Genomic DNA, 25,556 nt, shown 5'->3' on the forward strand with positions numbered 1-25,556 from the left:
GGACAAAGTTGCAATAGTGTGTTATTAAAAACTGTGCGTTGAACACTAGTTCAAACTAAATAATGATGTCCATATTGATGGAAAGCGAACATTTCACAATAGTTAGAGGAATTTAAGATTTCTGCCATGTTTTTTTTTAGCTTACTCGCAGGTCTGCTTAACTTCCTTGTTTGTACTAACTTTACCAACATATGGTTTAATAGGCTTGGTTCCCAAATTATTTTGTCCTAAGGATTCATAGACAAGAAATAATTATAGACAGCTCACGTTCAAGGTTGGCTTGTGCAACCACTGTGAGCCTCTGGTGTATAGTCAGAGATACTGCTTCCCCTTTAATGTTAGACAGAAGCATTGCTAACACCACTGGAAAATTTCCTATTAATTTCAGCCCCAAATCCAGGGCAGCAGCTGTCTCATGTTCTTACTCTATTTGTTTTAAACAGTTGGCAAGGCTGACATGGACTGAGTGCCCTGAATGATGGTATATACAGCAGCAAAGATTGTGTGTGTTATGTTCACTTATTGCAGGAACCATTCCGTGGGGCTAAGGTCATAATCTGTGCTTCTCTTGTGGTCCCTTAAGGTGAAACACAGCTTCAATTTGGAGTATGGGGTATAACCGGCTAGAGTTGTCCAGATGACCCCATCATTACTAAGGAGACCTATGTGTACTGGTGCAAGTACATGTGAAAGGGAGCAGTGGAACCAAGTGTGACGTCCCAAAGTGATACAGGTATTTCTATGACAACATATTCTTTGTATTGCTGTGGTGGTGCAACTACTGTGTACTCATGAAATGTGCTTGCCTGATCATCCACAAAAAGAATATATAAAATATCTAAAAGACTTCAAAGCTATACACATTGTGGGCTTCAACCAAGAAAAGAAAATCACCACCTGTATTAGTAAGTCCATGGTATGTTACATGTGCACGGACAGCAGGTCTGCAGTTAACTGCAATGACAATAGGTTGTGGTGCAGTCATAAGTAAAACAGAAATGGAAACAAAGTGCGAACACAACAATTGGTTATCCATTTACAGATTCAAGCTTGAAAAACTACAGAATTTGGTGCTTCCTATACACTGTCTAGGGTCAATCCCTAACACTACGGTTGCCTTTGCTGGTAGGTGTAAGGGTTATTATGGACACGTAATACTTAGTAGACCTCTGCAATAAGTATCATACCAAGCATTGTGGAGCCATGTTGCAGGGATTCTGTTTGAAAGCAGAACTATGCGAGTGCTCCAGGACATCAGAATGTAAGGACTGAAACACCATACCACATCAGTATTTAGGAGTCCAAATGTGATTAGCTCCCAGTGCCTTACCTGCCCTTCTAACCTTCCCAGAGTAACAGGTAAATAGGCACCCTTGAACACAACTCTCTAGTTACCAGGGTACTGTAGAAAAAGATTGTCACCTTTCGTTTTCTGACTCGTGCATGTCCATAATAAACAAAAGAAAGACACAAGTGAAGTTTACAATATTTATTGAAACTAGTTTGCTCCATTATGAAGCATCTGTGCTGCAATAAAAAAATATACAGCTGAGCAAAGTAATCAGCATTATGAGCAAACTATATACAATGAAAAGCCGAAATCATGGAAAATTATATATCTGCCTAAGCCTATCCTCACTACATGTATTTCTAAAGACAGTGGTCCCTAGACAAGGATTAATAGGAGCAAACAATCAATATAGACCCAATCAGTACTATATTTTACAGCTGTCCAGCCGGATATGTTTTTTCAATTTATAGTTGCTAAAATATACATAAAATTCAGCAAGAAACAAATAAAACGGGACACAAGCCTGTATCTAACTTAGTGGGAAGGACGTACAACATGAAACAAAAAGGCTCAGGCAGAGTAAATTGTTTGTATGAGACACATTTTGGTAGGGCAAACAAATTATAGTGGAGACACCATTTCACATAATAAGTATTAAATATAAAGGTTTGTATGGCGCACAACAAGTCGACCTCGTTTCGATCCTTACAAAAGTTATAGGATCATCATCAGGACATTTACAATGGTATGCCTGTATACATTTTGCCTGTAAAAAATCAAACTGAAGGAGGGAATAAAGGATGAAAAAAGAAAAAGAGACATATGAAAGTTAGCTAGGTTGGAAAACAATTTCAAAACAACTTGGGTGCTGGTGAGGGCAGTGTTTGTCAGACCAACGTAGGAGGTTCACTCGTGAGATCAATGATGCCAGAGAAGTTAGCAGAACGTAAAAAATTGATAAGCAAGAGGCAAAGAAATACTCAATAATGAGCAATGTTTGCTAAAACTCATAGTCATAGGATGGCAATGATAAAACCTGCAATACGGTAGAGAACTTGGTGAGTGGTGAAAAGTGTCAGTAAAGCGCCAGTGTTTAAAGCAAAATGGGCGTGGGATTCTATAAGAGAAACAAGGAATAATTTTAAAAAGTGGCAAACAAATGCACTGGAGAATCATGTGGGAAAACAGTGCCAGCGGGCTGAGTGTTTAAGGGCAGCGAGTAAAAGATAGTTAAAATAATACCTAGATTCAGGTCAGAGTGACTTGGAGGAGGTTTGTTTCAGGCGAAGACCAAGTAGAAGTCCAGGCCAAGTACAAAGAGAGTGAAGGATACAGACCGCCGCGGTCGCGGTCTGTGCATTTGGATGCTTGTTCAGAGTCGACCAAAGTGAAAAATGACAATTCACGTGGAACTCAGAAGATCGGAGAGATTGGTGGGGCACCGAAGAAGGAAAGGACTTTACCGAATAAGGACTGTAACACCTTAAAGGAGGCATTTGAAATGTTCGTGCCACAGAGCGGTCTCGAAATCAGAGTGGCCTAAATGAAGGAGAGTGGCCAATTAAAAAGGGTGAGATCAAGGTGGGACAGTACCAATTGCAGGCGCATCTGGGCTTACCTATTGCAGTGGGCTGCTGTATATCAGGGACGGCAAAGCCAGTAACCTGTGAGCCGCATCTGCGGTCTCTAGTGACAAGGAATGGGGTCAAGGCCAATCTAAATAAAAGTTTGTGGAGATTAAGCATTTAGGTAGTAAGGAGGTGAGGTGGTGAGGCAAGGGGAATTAGGTGCAGGGCTCGCTTATCTGTGTGCAATCTCTGTTACAGCCTGTCTTTCCTGTCGGGATCGGGGATATAATGGAACGAGTTGTCAGTGAGGAGGCAGTTTAAATTGGCAGGAAGCTAATTTGGTGATGAGGTCATGTGAGAGAATCAAGAAAATGAAGTACAGACAAGGTTATGTAAAGGAGGCAGTCATTTTGTAGTGGTGAATGAGAGAAGGAACTAGCATAGCGTGAATGTTAAGGAAGTGATAATTACGCTTAGAGGTATGTGAGACACTACATAAAAGAGTCAGAAAGAGATGTAAGAAAGATAGAGGAAAAATAATTAACCACCAGGGGAGTTAACAGAACAGTTACTGATATTGTACAGAGAGTTTGGAGTTAATAGAGAGAGGTGACAGAACGGCACAGTAAGACAAATTACATTAACATAGTCCAATCCTCAAGGCGATTGAGGCCAGTGTGTATGCTGCCAGTTCATAAAATCCACTTGATTTCCTCTTTGTTGAGGAGCCTCTTGGGGGTGGCTTGATCCCGCTGATGATGGTCCAATGGATGTCATCCTCTGTATGGCCTGATGCCAGAAAATGTTCCACGGGGGGGAATTTGGTGTTCTGCAACTGAATCGGCTGCGATGTTGGCAGGTCCTTATTCATGCTTTTTGTGTTGTTAGGCCGATATAGATGTTATTGAAGGGTCATAGAATAGCATATATAACATTGTAACTATTGCAGTTCAAAAAATCTTTCAATCCAATTTTGTTTTTGCCAAAGAAAAATTCCCTGCATTCAATAGTAAATGTGCATGCAATACAGTTCCCACACTTGACATGACCAGTGAGTGAGGGCAAGTCCCAATGGTCAATGAGTGTACCTGTGTGTGTTGAAATTGTCAAGGCTGCTCTGACCAAATGGTCCTTTATGTTTTTGGACTTTTTAAATGCAAACAATGGGCGTTTCAGTTTCTATATGTCTGCATTGGTGACCTCCAAATGGCTAAGAATGCTTTTACGTATGGTATGTGAAACAGGGTAGAAGGTTGTAACACATACTATGTGGTTCTGTGAGTGTTTAGTTTTGGGTTCTAGGAGGCAATCCCTTTGGCAATACCAGGCTCTTTTCAGGGAGTTGTGAATTAATCTGCAAGGGTAACCTCTTGCTGTCAATTTTTTACTTAGGACTTTGGCTTCACAGAAGTAATCCACTTTCAGTGTACAGTTCCTTCTAATACGTAGTAACTGTGAGTCAGGTAGTGAGTCTCTGAGAGCATGTGGGTGGTTGCTGTCGTATCTCAGGAGTGTGTTACATTTAGGGAGTTTTCTGAACAGACTTGTGATTAGTGTACCTTCCTTATGTTGGATGTTGAGATCAAGGAATGGAATCATGGTCTTGCTGTGTGACAGCAAGAAATTTGAGCCCCTCACAGTTATTGTTTAGCCAATGAAGGAATTGTTTCATAGTAGTCTCAGAGTCTTGCCAGATCATAAAATATCTTCAATGTATCTCTTCCACACTAAAATGGCAGTGCAGAAAGGATTCAATGGAGACAGAATCAATCTGGTTTCAAGGAAGTCCATATAAAGTATGATAGATTGGGGGCAAAAAAGGGGGGCAAAAAAGGCCCTCATTTATGTCCCTTTGGTTTGCTGGTAATATTGGCCATCGAAGAGGAAGAAATTCCTTGTGAGGCAAATTTCCAATAGTTGTAATATAAAGATGGTGGGTACCGCATGAAGGTGGAGATGGGTATTGATGTTTTGTTCAATGACCTGAAGGGATCATTTTGGGATGTTTGTGTAAAGCGACTCTACATCAAAAGTACATAGATTGTCAGAGGCTGGGCCAAATGGGTAATTTTCACCAAAATTGATCATTGCCATACTATCATGGATGTAACATTCAGTTATTGGAACAAATTCCCTAATGAAGAAGTCTACATTTTGGCCAAGCGGTTCTAAAGTAGAGCCACACCCCGAAACTATGGGGTGGCAGGTGGGTTCTCTTGATTTTTGTGTATTTTGGGTAAAGTATAGATTAGCGATGTACAGGGTGACTTGGTATTAAGAAACTGATGCTCAAGTTAACACAGAAATCCCTGTTCTAAATCTTCAGCAGTCACTTGAAGGAACATATTTTGGAGTTCTCTGGTGGGGTTAGTAGGCAATTTACAATAGTGGTCCGTGTTTGCCAATTGGCTGTGTATTTCACTTTTGTATATGTCTATTTCTTGAAGAACTATTTCACCCCCTTTGTCAGTTGGTTTGATGACCAGAGTCTTATTAGATTTTAATGTGGTCAGTGCTGCTTTCTCTTCCAATGAGATATTATATGGAATGAAGCGGCGTAAAGTTTTGAGTTGTGCGACGTCCTTGAGTACCATTTTTTCGAATGTAAGTATCTCAGAAGGAACCATGTTTGAGAAGGGTGAAAAAGTGGAGGGTGGTCGTAATGGGGTATTAGGAGTATGGGTGTGTTTAGGATTTATCAATAAATAGCTATGCAGTCTTATTTTGTGAAATAATCTCAGTAAGTCGGTTTGTAAATCCAAAAAGTTGGGATGGGTTGTAGGAAAAAATGACAAACCCTTACTTAATAGTGATCATTCAGGGTCTGACAGTTAGTGATTAGAGAGGTTAAAGATGGGTATCAGCGAATTGTAGCTCATAATTGTTATTACCGTTGGGTTGGTTACCACTGGTAGCATTCGTGACGTGTCTGGCGTTCCCCTAGTGGACTGTACCAGCGTTTTTGTAGTTTGAAATGGCCTCTCTTTGGGGGTTCGGGTTAATAAAGGAGTTTTAGGAGTTTGGTTAGATGTACTAGGGCCTTCTCCCTGGTGAGAGTAGTCTGATGAGTCAGCAGATGTATCGGAGAAGTGTACAAGGTTATTCCATCTATTGAATCACAACTCCCTGAAAAGAGCCTGGTATTGCCAAAGGGATTGCCTCTTAGAACCCAAAACTAAACACTCACAGAACTGCATAGTATGTGTTACAACCTTCTCCCCTGTTTCACATACCTCATGTGAAAGCCTTCTTAGTCATTCAGAGGTCTTCAATGCAGAAATATTGAAACTGGAACACCCATTGTTTGCATTTTAAAAGAAAAAAAACATAAAGGACCACTTGGTCAGAGCAGCCTTGCCAACTTCAACACGCACAGGTATACTCAATGACCATTGTGACTTGGCCCCACTCACTGGGCATGTCAAGTGTGGGAACTGTATTGCATGCAAATTTACTATTGAATGCAAGGAATATGTCTTTGGCAAAATCTAAATTGGATTAAAAGATTTTTCAAACTGCAACACTTGCAATGTTATATATGCAATTCTATGTCCCTGCAATAAAATCTATATCGGCTAAACCACACAAAAGGCATAAATAAGAATCTGCCAACTGCGCAGCAGATTACGTTGCAGAACACCAAATGCCCCCCTTGTGGAACATTTTCTGGCATCAGGCCATGTAGAGGACAACATCCGTTGGATCATCATCCACGCATCCAATAGGCGCAGATCTCTCACAGCTCCTAAACAAGGAGGAACTAAAGTAGATTTTGCGAACTGGTAGCATACACACTGACTTCAATCGTCTTGAGGAAAGGACTATGTTAATTTAAGCTGTCTTATTGTGCTGTTCTGTCACCTCTTTCTGATAACTCCAAACTCTCTGTACAATATCAGGAATTGTTCTGTAAACCCCCTGGTGGTTAATTATTTTTCCTCTATCATTCCTACATTTCTTTCTGACTCTTTTATGTAGTGTCTCGCATAAATCTAAGCGTAATTATCACTTCCTTAACATTCATGCTTTACTAGTTCCTTCTTTCATTCACCACTACAAAATAGCTGCCTCCTTTACGTAACCTTATCTGTCCTTTTTTTTCTTGATTCTGTGACATGACCTCATCACCCAATTAGCCTAATGCCCATTTAAACTGCCTCCTCACCGGCAACTCATGCCTTCATATCCCCGATTCCGACAGGCAAGACTTTTTGTAACAGAGGTTGTTCACAGGTAAGAGCACCCTGCACCCAATTCCCCTTGCCTTACCTCCCTACTACCTAAATACTAAATTTCTACAAACTTTTGTTTAGATTGGCCTTGACCCAATTCCTAATCACTAGAGATCGCGGTTGCGGCTCACAGGTTACTGGCTTCGCCGTCCCTGATGTACAGCAGCCCACTGCAATAGGTAAGCCCTAGTGCGCCTGCAATTGGTACTGTCCCACCTTGAGCACACCCTTTTAAATTGGCCACTCTCCTTCATTTAGGCCACTCTGATTTCTAGACCGCTCCGCAGTGCGAACATTTTACATTCCTCCTTTAAGCTGTTACAGTCCTTATTAGGAAAGCTTCTTTCCTCCTTCGGTACCCCACCAATCTCTACGATCTTTTCTTACATCCACATCACTTGTAATTTTTCACGTAGGTCTACTCTGACCCAGCATCCAACTGCACAGACTGTGACCGCAGCTGTCTGTATCCTTTACTCTCCTTGTACTTAGCCTGGACTTCTATTCAGTCTTCGCCTGAAACAAACCTCCTAAAAGTCACTCTGACCTGGATCTAGGTATTATTTTAACTATCCTTCACTTGCTACCCTCAAGCACTCTACACACTAGCACTGTTTTCACACGTGCTTCACCAGTGCATACGTTTGCCACTTTTTAAATTATGTCTTGTTTCTCTTACGCAATCCCACGCCCATTTTGCTTTCATCATTAGTGCTTTACTGGCACTCTGCTAGTTTGGTGAGTTTTTCACCACTCACCAAACTCTCTACCGTATTGCACGTTTTATTACTGCACATGTATGACTTATTTTATACGTTCTGTTTACTTCTCCGGTATCATTGTACTCAGGTGTGATCCTCTTACGTTGGTCTGACATACATTGCCCTCACCAGCACCCAAGTTGTTATGTTATTATGTTATTATATGTTACGTTATGTTATTATAGGTCTTCTATAGCGCACGGCTACTCCAAAGGAGTGTCCCGGCACTTTATGCTCCAGACCTAGGGAAAGAGGAAACAGATACAACATAACAATAAAAGGACAAAACAGCAGATCCAAAGATGGAACTAGGAAACTGTCTTGGCAGGGTTTTTGGCTCTATTTAGCAGTGATATAGACTTTAATCTTGCTCACATCTAGGATAGGTATTCTTAGCTTGTGTTGGCCCTTTTAAGCCCTTTTTTCCAGACCTAGAAGAGGATAGCTGCTTAATATGATGATAGATCCCTTATTCTTGACTCTAATCTGTCTATTGCCTATTGGCTTTGACATACTTGCTTATAGTAGACACATTGGTATGGTTTATGTAGGTATTCTGACAGAGCTAAGGGGTATTTCATCCCTTTCAGGCCTACAGGCCTAGAACTAGAGGGACTCCATCTTGAGGGAGCTGAGAGGCTTTTTAGAGTAAAGGTAAAGTTTATAGTTAAAGCTGTTGTTCGCCCTAAGCGAACCGGAGAGAACCGGCCAGAGCTGAATCTAATCAGGAATTGTTCCCGGGCTCAGGTCTCTAGACGAAACAAGCAGACTGGTCACTGTGGGAGCGTCTAGCGCAAGGAGCCTGGTGCATGGGATTGGTGGGAGGAAGCTGCTGGCTGGAACTTTCCATGAGGAAACAGCATTCTATATCAGTGAAGTGCAGAGGCGGAGTCAGGCAGTCGAGTTGAGTTGGCGGAGCCAGAGAGTCGAGTGGAATTGGAGGAGCGGAGAGGAGTCAAGCTGGAGTGGTAGAAGAGTGAGGAGCTGTTGGAGTAGGAGAGAGAGAGAGGGTTCAAGCTAGAGAGAGCTGAGTTGAATTAAAGGAGCAGAGAGTGTTGGTAGAGTTGGAGGAGTGGAATTGCAAGAGGAGAAGAGACAGGACATGCTTGGAACAGAGAGAAGACAAACAGACAGTCAGTGAGCTGGAACTGAAGGAAGCAGTCAGAAGCAGTTACTTATCAGGAGGAGGTGTGAATAGCTGGAGTCTGAAGTAATGCCTTTTAGAAGAGACGGAGGAGAGATCGTGGACTAACCTGTGGGAGCAGCTGGAGTTAATTGGACATTGGCACGGAGACATTTAAAACAGAGTGAACAATCTAGTGGAATGAAGAGCATCAGAGAGGCAGAAACCATTAGATTGAAGCTGGAAGGTGGAGACAGTTCGTGGGGGAGAGGAGTCCAGTGCAAAGTGATCAGCGCAGAGGTGTATCCAAGAGTGCAGGAGAGAGAGAGAGTCTGAGATGAGCCAAGGCACAGACGAGAGAGGAACCCAGATGACAGCTAGAACAAGACTTCACACTAATCAGGTGATATCGGTCCTGTCATATTAGTTTACTTTACACTTGCATCTTAATCTTGTCTTTATTCCCTAAGCTATTGTATTGCTAATCCTTTTCCTTGCAGCGGTGTGTTCTATCTATAGTCTTTGTCAGTTACATGTGGATGTGTCCATTACAATGTTCATGGCGTCTTGTCGAACTTCTTGGAGTCTAACAATCTGCTCCACCCATCCCAATCCGGTTTCCGTCCGAATTTCAGTACGGAAACAGCGCTGGTGGAGGTCTCTGAGATCATCAGGGAGACCTTGGATGGGGGTGGCAAGGCCATGTTAGTCATGTTGGACCTGTCGGCGGCTTTCGACACCGTCCCCCATAAGGCGCTGCTCGCCAGGCTTTATGACATCGGCCTAAGGGGGACGGTGCTCAGATGGTTTACATCTTTCCTGGAGGGCCGCCGCCAGACGGTCTGGGTATCCCAGAGCTCAGCCGAGATGCCGCCATTGGGTGTTGGGGTTCCACAGGGCTCTGTGTTGAGCCCGACATTATTTAACATCTTTATGTCCCCTCTGGCGGCTGTGGTTGAGGCTTACGGAGCCCAGATCGTGTCCTACGCCGATGACACACAACTCCTCTTCACTTGTGAAAAAGATCAGACATTTGATGGGGAGAGAATCCGGGACTGCTTGGACAGGGTTTTCAGCTGGTTTCAGCTAAATTGTCTGAAGGCCAACTCCAGCAAGTCGGAGGTTCTATTTTTTGGCTGTGCCTCCGATCCCGAGTGGCGGCAGTGGTGGCCGGCCGCCATGTGTCCTCCGGCACAATCATCCTTGGTTGCCAAGAACCTGGGTGTTAAGCTCGACAACAAACTTTCTCTGAGAGCGCACATCCTTGGCCTGTCCGGCACCTGCTTCGGTATCCTCAGAATGCTCCGCAAGTTTCTTCCCTTACTGTCTGCGGAGCACAGACGGATTACGGTGCAGGCGCTTATCGGATCTAGGCTTGATTACGCCAATGCCCTTTTTCTAGGCCTTCCGGATTACTTAGTCCAGCGTCTGCAGGTGGCACAGAACTCGGCAGCCCGGGCAATCTTCGGTCTGCACAGACGAGCACGGGCTTCTGTGTTGCTGCAGACGCTCCACTGGCTTCCAATTCGGAAGCGGATTGTCTTCAAATCTATGACCCTGATGCACAAGGCTCTTTTTGGCTCAGGCGCTGGATATCTGAAAAAAAGATTAGTTTTCTATCGCCCGGCTCGCTCACTGCGTTCAGAATCCCTTTTCACTGCTGTGGTTCCACGCGTGAGGAAGGCACGCACTGGGGGGCGCTCTTTCAGCCTCAAGGCCTCCCAGTTGTGGAATTCGCTTCCATTGGCACTGCGTAGCACCCCCAACCTGCTTCAATTTAGGAAGAATTTGAAGACGTGGCTTTTTAATCTCTCTGCTTAGATGGTTTTCTTTTTCCTTCTCTTTCGGGGTCTGTTTTTACTTGTTATGTTGATCTTACACTGTAAGTTGCCTGTGGAAAGCGCCGGGACACTCTTTTAGAGTAGCCGAGCGCTATAAAAATGCCTGATAACATAACATAACATAACATAACAATACAAATCTGTGTAGGTGTTTATATTGTTAATAAAACCCCCAGTTTTTAGTGAACTGAAATGTGCCTTGTATTCTTGTTCAATCCGGGTAAATGTATCTCCTAGTTGGTTGTTGTTTATATGAACGGATGTTCAATCCCGATCAGGTAAGTGGTGATCAAATAAATAGGGAGCGAGTGAACCTTTGATGCCAAGAATAAGAGATACATTATATTAATTGGCTAACTCCTAATATTGTAGTAGCAAGCCCTTAGTGAATAGGAAGAGAGAGACTTCCCAACATATAACTTAAGGTGCTCATAGGAATGTGGTCGTCGTTGATATACGGCGTTAGTGAGAGCGTTGGGGTGGATTACCAACGTGTATACCCACAGGATTGTGGCTTGTGTAAGTGAGAGCGTTGGGGGGGATTACCAACGTTTAGGTTTGCCGGATTGTAAACCGTTTGGAAAAGAGAGCATTGGGTTCTGCAGGCCCATGTGTAGACACACCGGATTGTGTGTCATATCTGCCCTGGGGTAGATCAGTCTGGGTCTGAGTGGCCGCGAGACTAACTGATGTGAATAAGATATGGTAGAAAACCTATGCATGTTTTTTGCTATTTCCCATCCTTAGGTATGACTTGTACATATATATATATATATCTATATCCATTGTGAATACGTTCTAAGGAGGGAGGTGAGTACGTTCTGGCTGGGTTAGAGGGGCCCCCAGGGGCTGATCCCATCTAATCAGAAAATCCGGCCATTACATCAACTCTAGCCGGTAAAGAGCCAGGTCTTTAAACTCTTCCTGAAAGCGAATAAGTTAGGCGTGGAACGCAAAGACAAAGGTAAGGAGTTCCACAGCTGAGGGGCCAGCAGCCTAAAGGACCGTCCTCCGATACGGGCTTTCTTTATGCGGGGGACTACTGCTAGTGCCAGTGACTCGGATCTTAAAGATCGTGCCGGCAGATAGAAAGCCAGCCTCTTTTGTAAGTATTGGGCACCCGTGGCATGCAAGGCTTTGTGAGCCAGTGTCATGGCCTTGAATCTTATCCGCTTCCGGATGGGGAGCCAATGTAAAGTTCGCAGTAAGTTAGACGCTCTCTCTCGTCGATGCAAGCCAAAGATGGCTCGTGCAGCTGCATTCTGAGCCACCTGCATACGCTGTAATAGGTATTCCGGCCGACCCAGATACAGGATATTGGCATAATCGAGTCTGGATCCGATGAGGGCCTGAACAATAATTCTCCTATGGTCCTCAGAAAGCAGCGGAAAGAACTTCCGCAACATCCCGAGGATACCAAAACATGTTTTGGTATCAATGAGGGTCAGCACCTGGGATTTGAGTGTAAGCCCATTGTCTATTTTAATTCCCAGGTTCTTGGCTGACTCCGAAGAATGAGCTGGAGGGAACATGTCTGCAGGCCACCAACCATGCCAGTCCGGTTCCGAGGGGCATCCAAAGAAAAGTATCTCGGATTTATCCGAGTTGCACTTGAGGCTGTTCGTCAGCATAGGAAATGATCTGGGCCCCGTAGGACTCCACCAATGCCGCCAGAGGGGTCATAAAGATGTTAAATAGAGTTGGGCTCAGTACTGAGCCCTGAGGAACTCCGACTCCCAAAGGCGACATTTCGGCAGATCCAGGGGAGGCCTAGACCGTTTGTCGGCGGTTGGCTAGAAATTGTTTACCGCCCGAGCTACCTTTCATATGTCTCTATTTATTTTTTCATCCTTTATTCCCTCCTACAGTTTTATTTATTACAGGCAAAAGATATACAGGCATACCATTGTTAATGTCCTGATGATGATCCTATATTGTTATTGTTTATAAGGATTAAAACGCCACCGACTTGTTGTACGCCATATACAGCTCTTTATTTAATACTTATTATATGTAATGGTGTCTCCACTATAATTTGTTTGTCCTACCAAAATGTGTCTACTACAAAGAATTTACTCTGCCTGAGCCTTTTTGTTTCATGTTGTATGTCCTTCCCACCAAGTTGGATAAAGACTTGTGTCCCACTTTATTTGTTTCTTGCTAAATTTTGTGTATATTCAAGCAACTGTATATTAAAAACTGTCTGGCAGTACAGCTGTAAAATATAGTACTGATTTGGTCTATATTTATTGTTTGCTCTCATTAATCCTTGTCTAGGGACCAATGTCTTTATAAATAATTGATTACCCAGGTCCCTGAACAGCCTTATTTGGGTTCCCTTGTTCTTCATAAAACATCTTCACTACATGAGCACAGTGATATATCAGAGATCTCTGACATTAGAACCAGCTTCCATACTTAGCATTTGTAGTTACATGGTCTACATCTCAGCTTGTGCAAATCTAGTGCATCTTTCCTGAGACCTCCCCCCTCTGCAAGATTCCTCCTCTCTGTTTTTTCAAAGGGCATGTCTTAGTTTATATGATAAAAGGTGCTCTGTTGGAAAATAGCCGCTGCACCTTTGTTGTGTCTGTATGTTGGTAGATGCTTCTTCAACAAACATAGAAAAACAGGGCAAAATGTTGTTTGAAATTCTACGAAATGTTCAGACTGAATCCCAGCAGAAGGTCTGTACAACAATAGTAACATGTGTAGCTCATTTCTAAAATAATATTGTGCCACAAAAATAAATGTGTTCTGTTAGGTTAAAATACGGGAAAACTACAGTGGGCCTTATTCGGAACGCCACTACACAGAGAAGTGCTGTAATTATCAGTAGTCAGGGAGGCTGTGTTCCCTGCAAAAGACAAACATGCATCGCTTCAACTCCCCCTGGACTTTGTATCAGCTTTCAATACAAGGTGCAATACGCCAGGTTCTTAGGAAGTCAAGATCTTCTCTTGTAGTATCTTGTGCGATAATCTGGATCACTCCTGAAAAGTGGTGAAGTGGCAGTCCTTTAATACTATATCTTATCTATAATGGAACTTCCAAAATCATCTTAGGAAACAATGAGCATCAAGATGCTTGTCTAAACCACATGCAAAAAAACAATATGGTAAAAATACAATTCTGACTACACAGTTTTGGCTATTGTTCTTGTTTGACATTGACATTGAGATAAGAATGCACCTTTTCCAATTTAAAGTTGCATTAGGTGTCTTGCTGATGTCTATGTCTGAGTGAATTGGCTCTTCTACAGGTTCTTGGAAATATAGGAACTGGCAACACCTGCTTCAAAGGCAGACATATTGATGATTCTGAAAAAATATGGAATATGGAGCCTTGGCCTACTTAAAATTGCATCATGCCTTATGATCTTTATGTCGCTTTATGTCTGGCTTGCCTGGGGGGAGTTCTTGTGTTTTTCCTCTGGTCATCCCCGGCTGGTTTTGGGGTCTCGGATCTTTATGTCGCTTGTGTTCAGGTTCAATGGATGAGTGGAACCTGTTGCCAAAACATCAATGTATGAAATACAGGAAGCACAGAAAAGTAAGAATCCATGTCTTTAAATATAGTAAAAGTTCAGTCATCCATGTCTGCACAGTAAGCATATACCTCTCAACTGACACATCTAATGATCATGCAGCACAAAGGGAGATAGAAATCTCAGTCTCTTAACCTTCCACACTATGAAGGTGAAGAGATGCTAGAGAACTCACAGTAGATTTGCCATTAATACTTATCTGTGGAGATCCATTCAATATGAATATCATATATATGAGTCTTGCTTGTAATGTCCTATCAATTTATGTTTGCATTTTTGATAATAAAAAAGATCAAATAAGAATCACAGAATCTGTCATTACACCAAATATTGTTGCGTAGAACAGTTTAGTTCTCAGTGTTTGTGCTTAACAGAGTATATCATTACACAGATAAAACCAAAGCCTAGAAGGTGATTTATCTCCTCTGGTTTTCAAGGAATTTTATTCTTCAATAGTTAAACAGGGACCCTACCTTCTGCCGCTGGTGAATTCCACTGACTTCCATTGTCACTACAAATGCCCGGGCTAGACAGGTTGTCTGCTGGTGAAAGTGCTCCTTCATACTGATACCTGAAAAACATTAATACAAGTTTCTGGGGAAGGTCATTGTACTCTTCATAAAACCTTCTCGATAAATATTGGGGTGAAGGCAGAACCCAAAACCTTAATGTTGCCTTTTTTTATAAAAAAATATATTTCACTCCTTATGTTTCGATGTTTTTATTGCAAAGAACATACACATGTAATCTGTAGGGCCAGGATCTTAGTGCCTTTGCTTTCACTTTATTTCTTTTTCAATTTTCGTTTTGGGTGAGGGAGTTTCTTGAAGAGATAGTTGATTCGCAGGGTGTGAGGTACATCAGAGCGAGGCAAATCAGAGTGTAGTCTATTGATTAAATTGTGTGCTAGTCAACCCCAAAATCCGCAAAGACACACCCTGCCTCCATAAACCCTCATCCCACCCCTAATCTCTTCCTCCTTTGCTCCTACTCCAGCATAGGACACAGTAGCAAATCATATGCCAGTAGAGGAAGGACATTAGTTAATGAAATTAAAAAGCTACAAAATGAATCCTTTTAAAAATTCTATTTCAAATGGTTAAGGGTTGAAATGTTTCTAGACCTTTCCGTATTTGAGCACATAGGCCTATGCTTGAAGAATAAATGTATATTACCATAGAAATAAATAGACGCTGCGTCCTTATTTGACAATCTCTACACCCTAGAGAATGTGTGCAATGCACAGTCAAAAATTAGATTCCAGATAAAGATTAATAATTTTAGCAATTGACCTGCTAACCAGGATTACTATGAATTGTATTTGTAAATTGCATTTATATAGTGCTTGCTGCCCGTGACGAAGCATTGAAGTGCTGTACAGTGAGCTGCATGGTACTCTGGAACCCATGTTCGTTTGTTTTCTTTTGCAGATTTATATAGAGCGAACTCGACCCGAAGTTATTGTAGTGCTTTACTTGAGCACCAATTATGTTACACAAGGACACATTAATTTTTAGGTATCGGCTAGTCAGCACACCCGCTGTTTTTCTGAGATATCCAGTAATCCGTATCAATGGTGAAACTCCGCCTATTGCCTATTTTATTGGCTTGATCGATGTCAGCTTAAATCTTTTGCTTTTTGACCAGTTAATCTGTCTTTTAGTTCCTCTTTTATCTGTTTGGGAACGCCTATGCAGTACCGCAGAACTACTAGAAACCTGCCATTATTGTGCTGAAATATTTGTCTTGGAAATATTTTTCGTTTTTGGTGTCGTTCCTAATTTGTTCGTGCATGGTATTTTTTTGGGGGGTGAATGTTGAGTTTTAATGTTAGCTTTTGTGCAGGTACGGGTAGTTGTTGTCACCAGGAGAAGGGGGCCCCGTTAGCGAACCTGCTGCACGGGAGAAGCGAGGCAGCTCCTTCGTGTTGGTGATCTGTGAGCTTTTAGTGTTACATTTGTAATAAATATTGGGGCATATTACCAAGCAATAGCGATAATTATCGCTATTGCTTGGTTAGAGACAAAAATTTACCGCAGAGCTGCGGCGATTTTTATCGCAGATAAACCTTGGTATTACCAAGGTTTATCGCAAATGCGATAAAAATCGCCCGCAATGCATGAATATCGCTGAAAAGTTAGCGATATTCATGCATTACCGAGCTAATGCTCTTAGCCATGTTATCCACCTCCCATTGGATAACATAGCTAAGAACTGCTAAGGGCAGGTGTTAGCTTTTGGAGATATTTGCGCTTTATCGGCAGGAAACTGCCGTTAAAAAGGCGATAATGGGCTTGATAATATGCTCTATGGAATTCCAATCGAAGCTCATGTTAAATGGGAAGGACATCTAACATGAGCTTCGATTGGAATTCCATAGAGCATATTATCAAGCCTATTATCGCCACTTTATCGGCAGTTTCCTGCTGATAAAGCGGCGATAATTTTATCGCCCAGACTTGATAATATGCCCCAATGTTCCGGGAATCTTATCAGGCGGCAGCTTTAGGGATTCGCATTTGCTTTCTTGTCACTGGGCATACAGAAAAAAACATTACAATTCACTGCACTCTACCCTTCGAAACAAAACGCATTGTGCCAGCAGAATGCTGTAATAAAAGTAAAGCAAACATGTGAATATTTTCTGCGATTCATGATTACATTTTTCTACGCCAATCCGCATGCAGTAATAACAGAACAATGCCTAGGCACACACTTCTGCAATGTACTTCTGTGATGTTGGTGTACTACTCGATCTACAGTAACCAGGCAATGCACGCCATTCTGCTCTTCACACAGCCCCTTGTACCGGTCACTATGGAGTAATCTTGGTAGACTGCACTCGTGAGATACCCACGTTTTGCATGCCACATCTTTGTTTTGTGTATCAGTCAGCATTCAGTGACTGCGAAAGGGATGTGGCCTAGTTGTAAGCGCTGCTGACTTTGAACCAGGACAACATCCTGGCTTCTGCTCAAAGTCACGTGATTCTGTACCACTCTGGTACTCACATTCCAGTTTTAGAATTTTCTCTACAGCGTGTGATTATGGACACAAACTTAAAAATGTTAAGATGCACTAAAAACACATGTGCTCAGGACTGGAGCAGAAGCTGTTAAGTTGATTATATGGTGCTTGTGCTAATCACCCAAAAATATTGGCTTATATTTATCAGTGTGCTCTTCCTATATGTAAAATACCACTACATAATATGAATGGCTGGAATCTGGATTCAATCCTGGTTTTCTATAAACATACTGGAACGCTTTTATAAAATAAATGTAGTCCCATGTACTTTAGGGCCTGTGTGGTATACCTATAATCAATTGTACATTTTAAAATCCTTTTACGTGTGTGACACGTATCTTGTCTTTTGTACCTTTTAGCTGTAACCGACAGTTGTTTTTGCATGTTGTTTTTAAGTTACTGATCTGCATCTCACAGATGCTGCAGACACAAAGATTAGGATCTTTACAACAAGGTTTATTTACACTCAATTAGCTCGTTATGGTTTCCTTTCGCAGCTGTAGGGAACATGCTAATATTTCACACTACAGCACACTTTCAGGCCCTTTTTTTCCTCCAAAACAAATGCTAATACTGTGGGATTTATTCACACAGCTACACGAACCAGCGTAAAAACATTTCTGTTTTAAAAAACAAAGTTTGAATCGTATTGCAACAAAAAAGTGTATTTTTTCTTTGATAATACTAATTTAGTTTTTGAGTAGCTGCAAACATAATGGTATAACATGGCCCTTGTACCGGTCACTATGCAGTAATCTTGGTAGACTGATATACTCAGGTTTTGCATGCCACATGTTTGTTTTGTGTATCAGTCAGCATGCAGTCACTGCGAAAGGGAAGTAGCATACTGGTAAGCGCTGCTGACTTTGAACCAGGACAACATCTTGACTTCTGCTCAAAGTCATGTGATTCTGCACCACTCAGCACCACATAAACACCAGCACAACACCAAAGTATTACACAGAACAACATCAGCATCACTCTCACACATCAATATCAATACACAGCACCACAGCATCACTCAGCAACACCGCAACATCACTGAACACCACCCCAACATCACTCTGCAAAACATCAGCACCAGCACAGCAGCAAATAAACAGCACCAAAGTGCCACATAAGCACCAACACAGCACAACATCATCAATGCACCACTAACAGTGCAGCACCAAAACGGCAAAACCACAGCGCTACCTCGGCTTCAGTGCACCAACACCTCAAAATCAACACATCACAGCACAACACACCACCATCTCAGCATCAGTGCAGCTCCACACAGCATCAATGCACCAACACCAATGCTGCCAAAATTGTAAAGCACATCAGGACCAATACAACACCACTTCAGCAACAGTGCTGCGCCACCTCAGCTTCAGGGCGGCTCCACATCAGCATCACTACAACACCAACAGTGCAGCCCCACATCAGCACCAGCACAGCCATACAACAGCAGCAATTCAGCAACAACAAAGCACAACTTCAACATAAAAGATGCACTACATCAGCATGAACTAAAACAACATCAACACAAAGCCAGCACAACATTACAAAGCAACACAGCTGCACAGAAGCCACACTGTTCTACAACATAACTTAAAACAAAGGCCAAACCAAAACATCTGGCTAATCACTTATAAGGTCCCAAAGGCGAGACCTACTGGCTATGCCAATGCTTGTATTGGTAGGCACAGGAGATTAAGTGATTTGCCCAGAATCACAGGATGTGGAGCAAACTCCGAGGCTCGAACCTTGGTTTCCCAGCTCCAAGGGCAGCAGTCTAGCTGTGAGACCACATTCTCTCCCCTCATGGTTAGAGATAAATAAGAGCAGATTAGTAATCTGTGCTTCCTTTTTCTTGTAGGATTAATTGTATTTCTTTTGTGCATGCCTTTACTAAAGAGTTTTGAATAGAGATAATTTAATAGAAATAAATAAGCATAGGGAAGACATGAGGTGTTTTTTAGAGGGGTGGGCATGTGCACCTGTCAGGTTGATGAATTAGATAGACATGAGGTTTGTGACTGAAAACCATTTTAAACACAAGAAGATGATGGACGGAGTGCTGAAACTTTTGAGATACTCATCCTGTTGTAATCGAATCTAGGCCCCTAGTGTAATTGTCCCGATTCATGCCCTTATATAGGTATACTTTATCATATCCTTATATAGGCATAGAAATCACTCGCCTATTTGGTCTAAGCGATACAGTCCAAATACGGCATGGCTACTTCCACTAGGTTCCGAGAATTAACAACGATTTCTTGGAAAAACCCGCCTTCAGCAGCTAGGAACTTCCACCTGCTTGAATATTAAGTTCTCCAAGAAGTCCTGGCGTTTTCAAAGAATTTAGCCTTTGAGTGACGATATTAAGTCCAAATATGCGTCAAACTCGTCACCTTCAAAGTATAAATATGCCTAGGTTTGCCCAGTCAAACACACAGTGGTTTGGAGCAGATCGACTATCTACTTGCCCGACGCCGTGCCGAAGGAAGCCGACCCTCCAGCTGACGCACTGAGAGAGACGCTGTCTTTTCTCTTGCCGAGAAATCCAGCTCCAGTGTTTCCGGCTTACCCTTGCGAGTATCTGGGAAATTGAGTCCTGAGAGAGAGATACAAGACCTTCTTCATTCTAAAACCAAGGTACGGAGCTGATTAGACCTCTTAGAGAATTATTGGAATAGATTCCTGGCAGAGAACTACTATACTTAGGCTACTCCTCACTTACTTCCTCCCTAGTACTAGACTTACGTTAGGTACACCGGGGTAGGCGTATTTTAGGAGCACCAGTTAAGTACTTTTGGTCATTATTTATTACTGTTTGTATTTTATACATTTTATGCACTTTTATGGCTTAGAAACCATATCATGCTTTTAAAGCGCTACTTTATAATACTGTTTGTATTATATGCCTTGTACTTTATAACCAGTATTTCGATTGCAGAAGTTCATTCTCAATGCTTGAGAAAGAAGACTGTTCAATAAATACTTTTATTGAAAACTCCCGTCTCTCTATTTCTCTGCATCTCTGGTGAAACGAAGTATGCACGATTGACTGAGTAAAATAGTTATCTATTGTTTCCGCGACTCTAGAGATTTGATTTCTTATTCTTGGGAAACAAAGTTGTCATGTTTATGCGGTTGTCAGAAACGAATCCCTTCTTGTGAATTCGAGAACGTTTCTAGTGACCTCTGAGCTAGATGGCACTCACTATAAAGTTTAATATATTCGGTAGAGACCTAGTAGACCTCAGTTCTACGTCTAAACTACAATATATAATATTCCAATGCACAGAGCCTATTGAGAATATAGGAACTACACTACACCCCAGTCACAGATCTTGGTTGAATCTATCATCATCATCAAACAATGGCAATACAACTTTTTCTAATTGTTGGAGAAGTTTGAATAAACGAAGTGGTGACATTTAAGGACCTGTTATGAGTGAGACGAGCTATTGGATCATAAAGTGATTCTGGGAACTTTCCCAATTTCCCAACTTTGTGGCCCCACTACTCATGAATGTCCCACATTTTTCAATTCTTGGGGACCTGAATTTGCATCTAGAAGATCCCCTAAAATTGACAGGTAGTAATTTCATAGCTGACCTAGCTGCCATGAATATTCTGCTCTGCAATTCAGGACCCACGCACAAAGCTGGTCATCTTCTTGACCCTATTTTTTCCAACCTTCCCCACATTCATTGCACCCCTGCGCTCCCACTTCACTGGTCTGATCACTTCCTTGCTAATTTTAACATTACTTCCCCAGCGAGCACTCCCAATGCAAGGACTACAGCAAGCATTTTAAAAAGAGACTGGAAAAAATTAGATATGAATAGTTTTAAGCTGACCTTGGATGCATTCCTTCCCCCAGATTTACCCAAAACGGAGGATGTCTGAAGCGCTTCAGCTTGGACTGACGTCTGGCTCTCCGACGCCATTAACGCCAGTCTCCCCTTGTCTAAGAAAAAAATACAACATGCACAAGACCCCAGCCCCTTGGTTCAATGAATCGCTTAAAGTAGCAAAATCCAAATGCAAAAGACTGGAACATAGCTGGAGAAATAATTATTCCCAGGAGCGTGCAGTCATCTACAAAAAAGAATTAAAAAACTACCATAAGGCTTGTGCCACTGCTAGAGCCAACCATGTCTCCAAAACCATTTTACAGGCCACAAATAAATCCAAAATACTTTTTTCCCTGGTAAAATAGCTTGGGGGCTCTGAAACAGCAGGCAAACCACCCACAATGAACAATGATCAATGCGAAGAAATAGCCTTATTCTTTACGCAAAAAATTGAAGCCATTTATGAAGACATAGCCCTCCAGCAGTGCAATAGTGCCCAACATCCACATTCCCCGAAGTTGAATGTAGCGTCCTGTTCTTTATCCACCGTTACGACTCACACTCAGGAAACTCTGAATAATTGGCCGAGTCTCAATTTGGATTCACTCACTAAAATTATAGGGAGTTTAAAATCAGGCTCACCTAATGACCCACTTCCCATGTCTGTCCTAAAACAGCTTGACTCTGACCACTTATCCATGATTTGTAAAACCCTTAATCTGTCCTTACGGGATTCTATTGTCCCGGCCAGATGGAAGCATGCTATGGTATATCCTCTTTTGAAGAAACCTACAGCCGACCCTACGATCCTTTCCAACTTCTGGCCTATTTCACTCCTGCCGGCCTTTTCCAAGATACTGGAAAGGCATGTTCACTCCCATCTTGCGCGGTTTGTGGAGGACAATCTTATACTCCACCTCTCTCAATCGGGGTTCCGTCCCGGTTTCTCCACGGAGACAACTCTGTTAGGAGTCACAGAAAACGTACGCCAGCTACTAGATGGAGGAGACACTGTGGCACTAATTTTATTCGATCTCAGTGCCGCATTTGACACCATCTCCCATACTATACTTATAGAAACATTGATCGCCATAGGTTTGGGCGAAGCTGCATATAGCTGGCTGGCCACTTTTCTTTCACATCGGACCTTCCAGATCTTCTCTAACTCATCAACATCTAAAACCCACAAGTCTCCCTATGGGGTACCCCAGGGTTCGATACTCAGCCCCCTTCTTTTCAATCTCTATGCGAAACCATTGGCCCTACTAGCAGAACAAGAAGGCCTTATTCTTTTCACCTACGTGGATAACTCCCAAATCGCTTTTTCTTTCTCGGATCCTACCCAAGGATCAGCATCCCCCCTTCAGTCAGGTCTGAGAAAAATTGCTGACTGGATGAAGCAGAATCTCTTAAAACTGAACGGAAGTAAAACCGAAGTATTAATTCTAGGCCAAAAAAATGATCCATGGTGCTCCAAACAATGGCCTCCTGAGATGGGCCCCATCCCCCTACCAGTCGAATCTGTCCGAAATTTACGATTTACAATTGATAACACCCTGACCATGCAACACCAGGCCAACAATGTCTCAGCCAGCTGCTTCACAATTTTGCGCTGGCTTAAGAAAATCATCTGGATGCTGCCCACCGATACCAAGAGAACCGTTATCCATGCCCTGATCACGTCCCGGCTGGACTACGGCAACGTTCTCTACCTAGGGACAAACAAAGCAGTGACCAGACGTCTTCAACTGGTCCAGAATGCTGCGGCCAGATTGTTGAATAACATCCCCAGAGCCAGTCACATCTCTGGTCCCCTTCGCGATCTTCATTGGCTCATGGTCGAGAGTCGTATCAAATTCAAGACCCTGAGCTACATGTTTAAGATCAAAGCAGGCACAGCTCCCCAGTACCTTCAAGCCCGTGTCAATCCCTACAATCCTCCGCGTAAACTCCGTTCATCTTCTATGGAGTATTTCTGTGTACCGAGAATTAGACTCGCCAGAATGGCTTGCCGATCCTTCGCTTTCCTGGGCCCAAAACTGTGGAACTCATTACCTCTGCATGTGCGGACGGAAACCAACTATGCCCAATTTCGTAAAAACACTAAGACCTGACTTTTTAACCAGTAATCATCACTTATCACCTGTCCATTCAACATCCTACCTGTCCAGCACCCGGAACCCCTTTTTGGGTAGCTGTCGCGCTAACAAGATTAAATAATAAATAAACTTCATAATACTGTTTTAAGGTGAGAATATATGTATTGATATTTAAGCAGTATTGACCATGATATCATGAATAAAGTGAATTTCTTGAAAGTTGGCACATTATAGAGGGATAATAATTAATCCTGTTATTGTTGGATGTTAAGATGTTCTTATTCTTCCAACCACCATGGAAGTATTGGGTTATTCAGCCATGTACACATATGGAATGTTTAGAATGGTATATAGGCAGGATGTGTCTGGAATATCAACTATGAGGTAAAGGTTTTAGAATGGCATATAGGCAGAAGTTTGAAATATTAGATCTGTATGTTTTCAGTTGTACAGACAGACTGGATTGTTTTTAGATCATATGAGTTATATTTGTTCTTTTTATATTCTTTACAGCCCTGAAGATGTCCCGGAGGGGACGAAACGCGTAGGCTTTAGCAATGGGATAATAATGTTTGCCATTTGAACAAATTTCCATGAATGATGGAAAATTGATTCTTCAATGCAAGTGGATGTTATGAAATAATCAAAAATAAAAAAGACTGTTGAATTAAATCATCAAGCAAGCCTGCTGAGAATTCTTGGTCTACTTTTGAAAAGCAAAAAATGTTGCTAAAAATTCATTGGTCTACTTAGACACTCCTTGGTTTTCATTATTCATGATTTTTCAAGTGGTTGCTTGCGGTGGGCCACTCCAAGTGGTAGTGTCACAACTGTTGTGGAAATAAGTGATATGGAGTCAGGATTCATTTACTAACACGTCTCACTGTGCACAAATTTACTCCCTCATCGCAGAGTTGAAATTTCATATTTGCAAATCAGTCTTGACTCTGTGCCTCATGGGAACAGTCCAGCCCGAACTGCTGAACAATGTCTTCATCTGGACCAGAAACAAGCATCTTGGGAACCGTTTCGGGCAAACAGCCCTCATAAGCCAGGCTAGTTTGAATCCAGAGGCAAAGTGAGCAAGGGACCCACGTCCGGGCATAGCTTGCCAACTTAGGGCGAACAAAGCGAACACAACAAGATGATGGACGGAACACTGAAACTTATTAGACACCACTCCCAGTCACACATCTGGGTTGAATCCATCATCGTTCTTTAGCTCACTTTGCCACCCCAGTTCAGACACAGCTATGTGCAAATCAGCCTTGACCCTGTGCCTCATGGGCACAGTCCAGCCTGAACTGTCAAGCAATTTCTTCCCTGGACAGGAAACAAGCATCCTGGGACAGGTTTCGGGCTAACAGCACTCATCAGCCAGCTTAGCTTGAATCCGTTTGCAAATTGAGCAAGGGTCCCACGTCTGGGCATACCCTGCCAACTTAGGGCAAACAAAGCAAACACAAGAAGATGATGGACGAAGCGCTGAAACTTTTCAGATACTCACCCCAGTCACAGATCTGGGTTGAATCCATCATTGCTCTTTAGCTCACTTTGCCACCCCAGTTTAGATACAGTTACATGTAAATCAGTCTTGATCCTGTGCCTAATGGGAACACTCCAGCCCGAACTGCCAAGCAATGTCTTCCCTGGACCGGAAACAGTCATCCTGGGACCAGCTTTAGGCTAAAAGCCCTGATCAGCCAGGTTAGCTTGAATTCAGTGGCAAAGTGAGCAAGGGACCCACATCCGGGCATACCCTGCCAACTTAGGCGAACAGAGCGAACACAAGAAGATGATGGACGGAGTGCTGAAACTTTTAAGACACTCACCCACAGTCACAGATCTGGGTTGAATCCATCATCATTCTTTAGCTCACTTTGCCACTCCAGTTCAGACATTGCTATATGCATATCTGTCTTGACCCTGTGCCTCATGGGAACCGTCAAGCCCGAACTGCCAAGCAATGTCTTCCCTGGACTGGAAACAAGCACCCTGGGACCGGTTTCCGGCTAACAACCCTCATCAGCCAGGCTAGCTTGAATCCAGTAGCAAAGAGAGCAAAGGACCCATGTCTGGGCATACCCTGCCGACTTAGGGCGAACAAAGCAAACACAAGAAGTTGATGGACCAAGTGCTTATACATTTCAAACACTCACCCCCTGTCACAGATCTGGGTTCAATCCATCATCGTTCTTTAGCTCACTTTGCCACCCCAT

The 25,556-nt window shown here is 42.6% G+C and overlaps 1 protein-coding gene across 1 annotated transcript in view; it reads right to left on the minus strand.

Annotated features, from left to right (window-relative positions):
• The window catches only part of LOC147751598 (solute carrier organic anion transporter family member 1A6-like), a 213,431-nt gene that overhangs the window by 14,803 nt on the left and 173,072 nt on the right, over positions 1–25,556 (minus strand). The window contains exon 4 of the mRNA XM_086933556.1: positions 14,837–14,934. Coding sequence (XP_086789682.1) covers positions 14,837–14,934 — 98 coding nt within the window. The remainder of the gene's footprint in view (positions 1–14,836; positions 14,935–25,556) is intronic.

This window comes from Lissotriton vulgaris, chromosome 1_1, assembly GCF_964263255.1.
Source record: "Lissotriton vulgaris chromosome 1_1, aLisVul1.2, whole genome shotgun sequence".
Lineage (NCBI taxonomy): Eukaryota > Metazoa > Chordata > Amphibia > Caudata > Salamandridae > Lissotriton > Lissotriton vulgaris.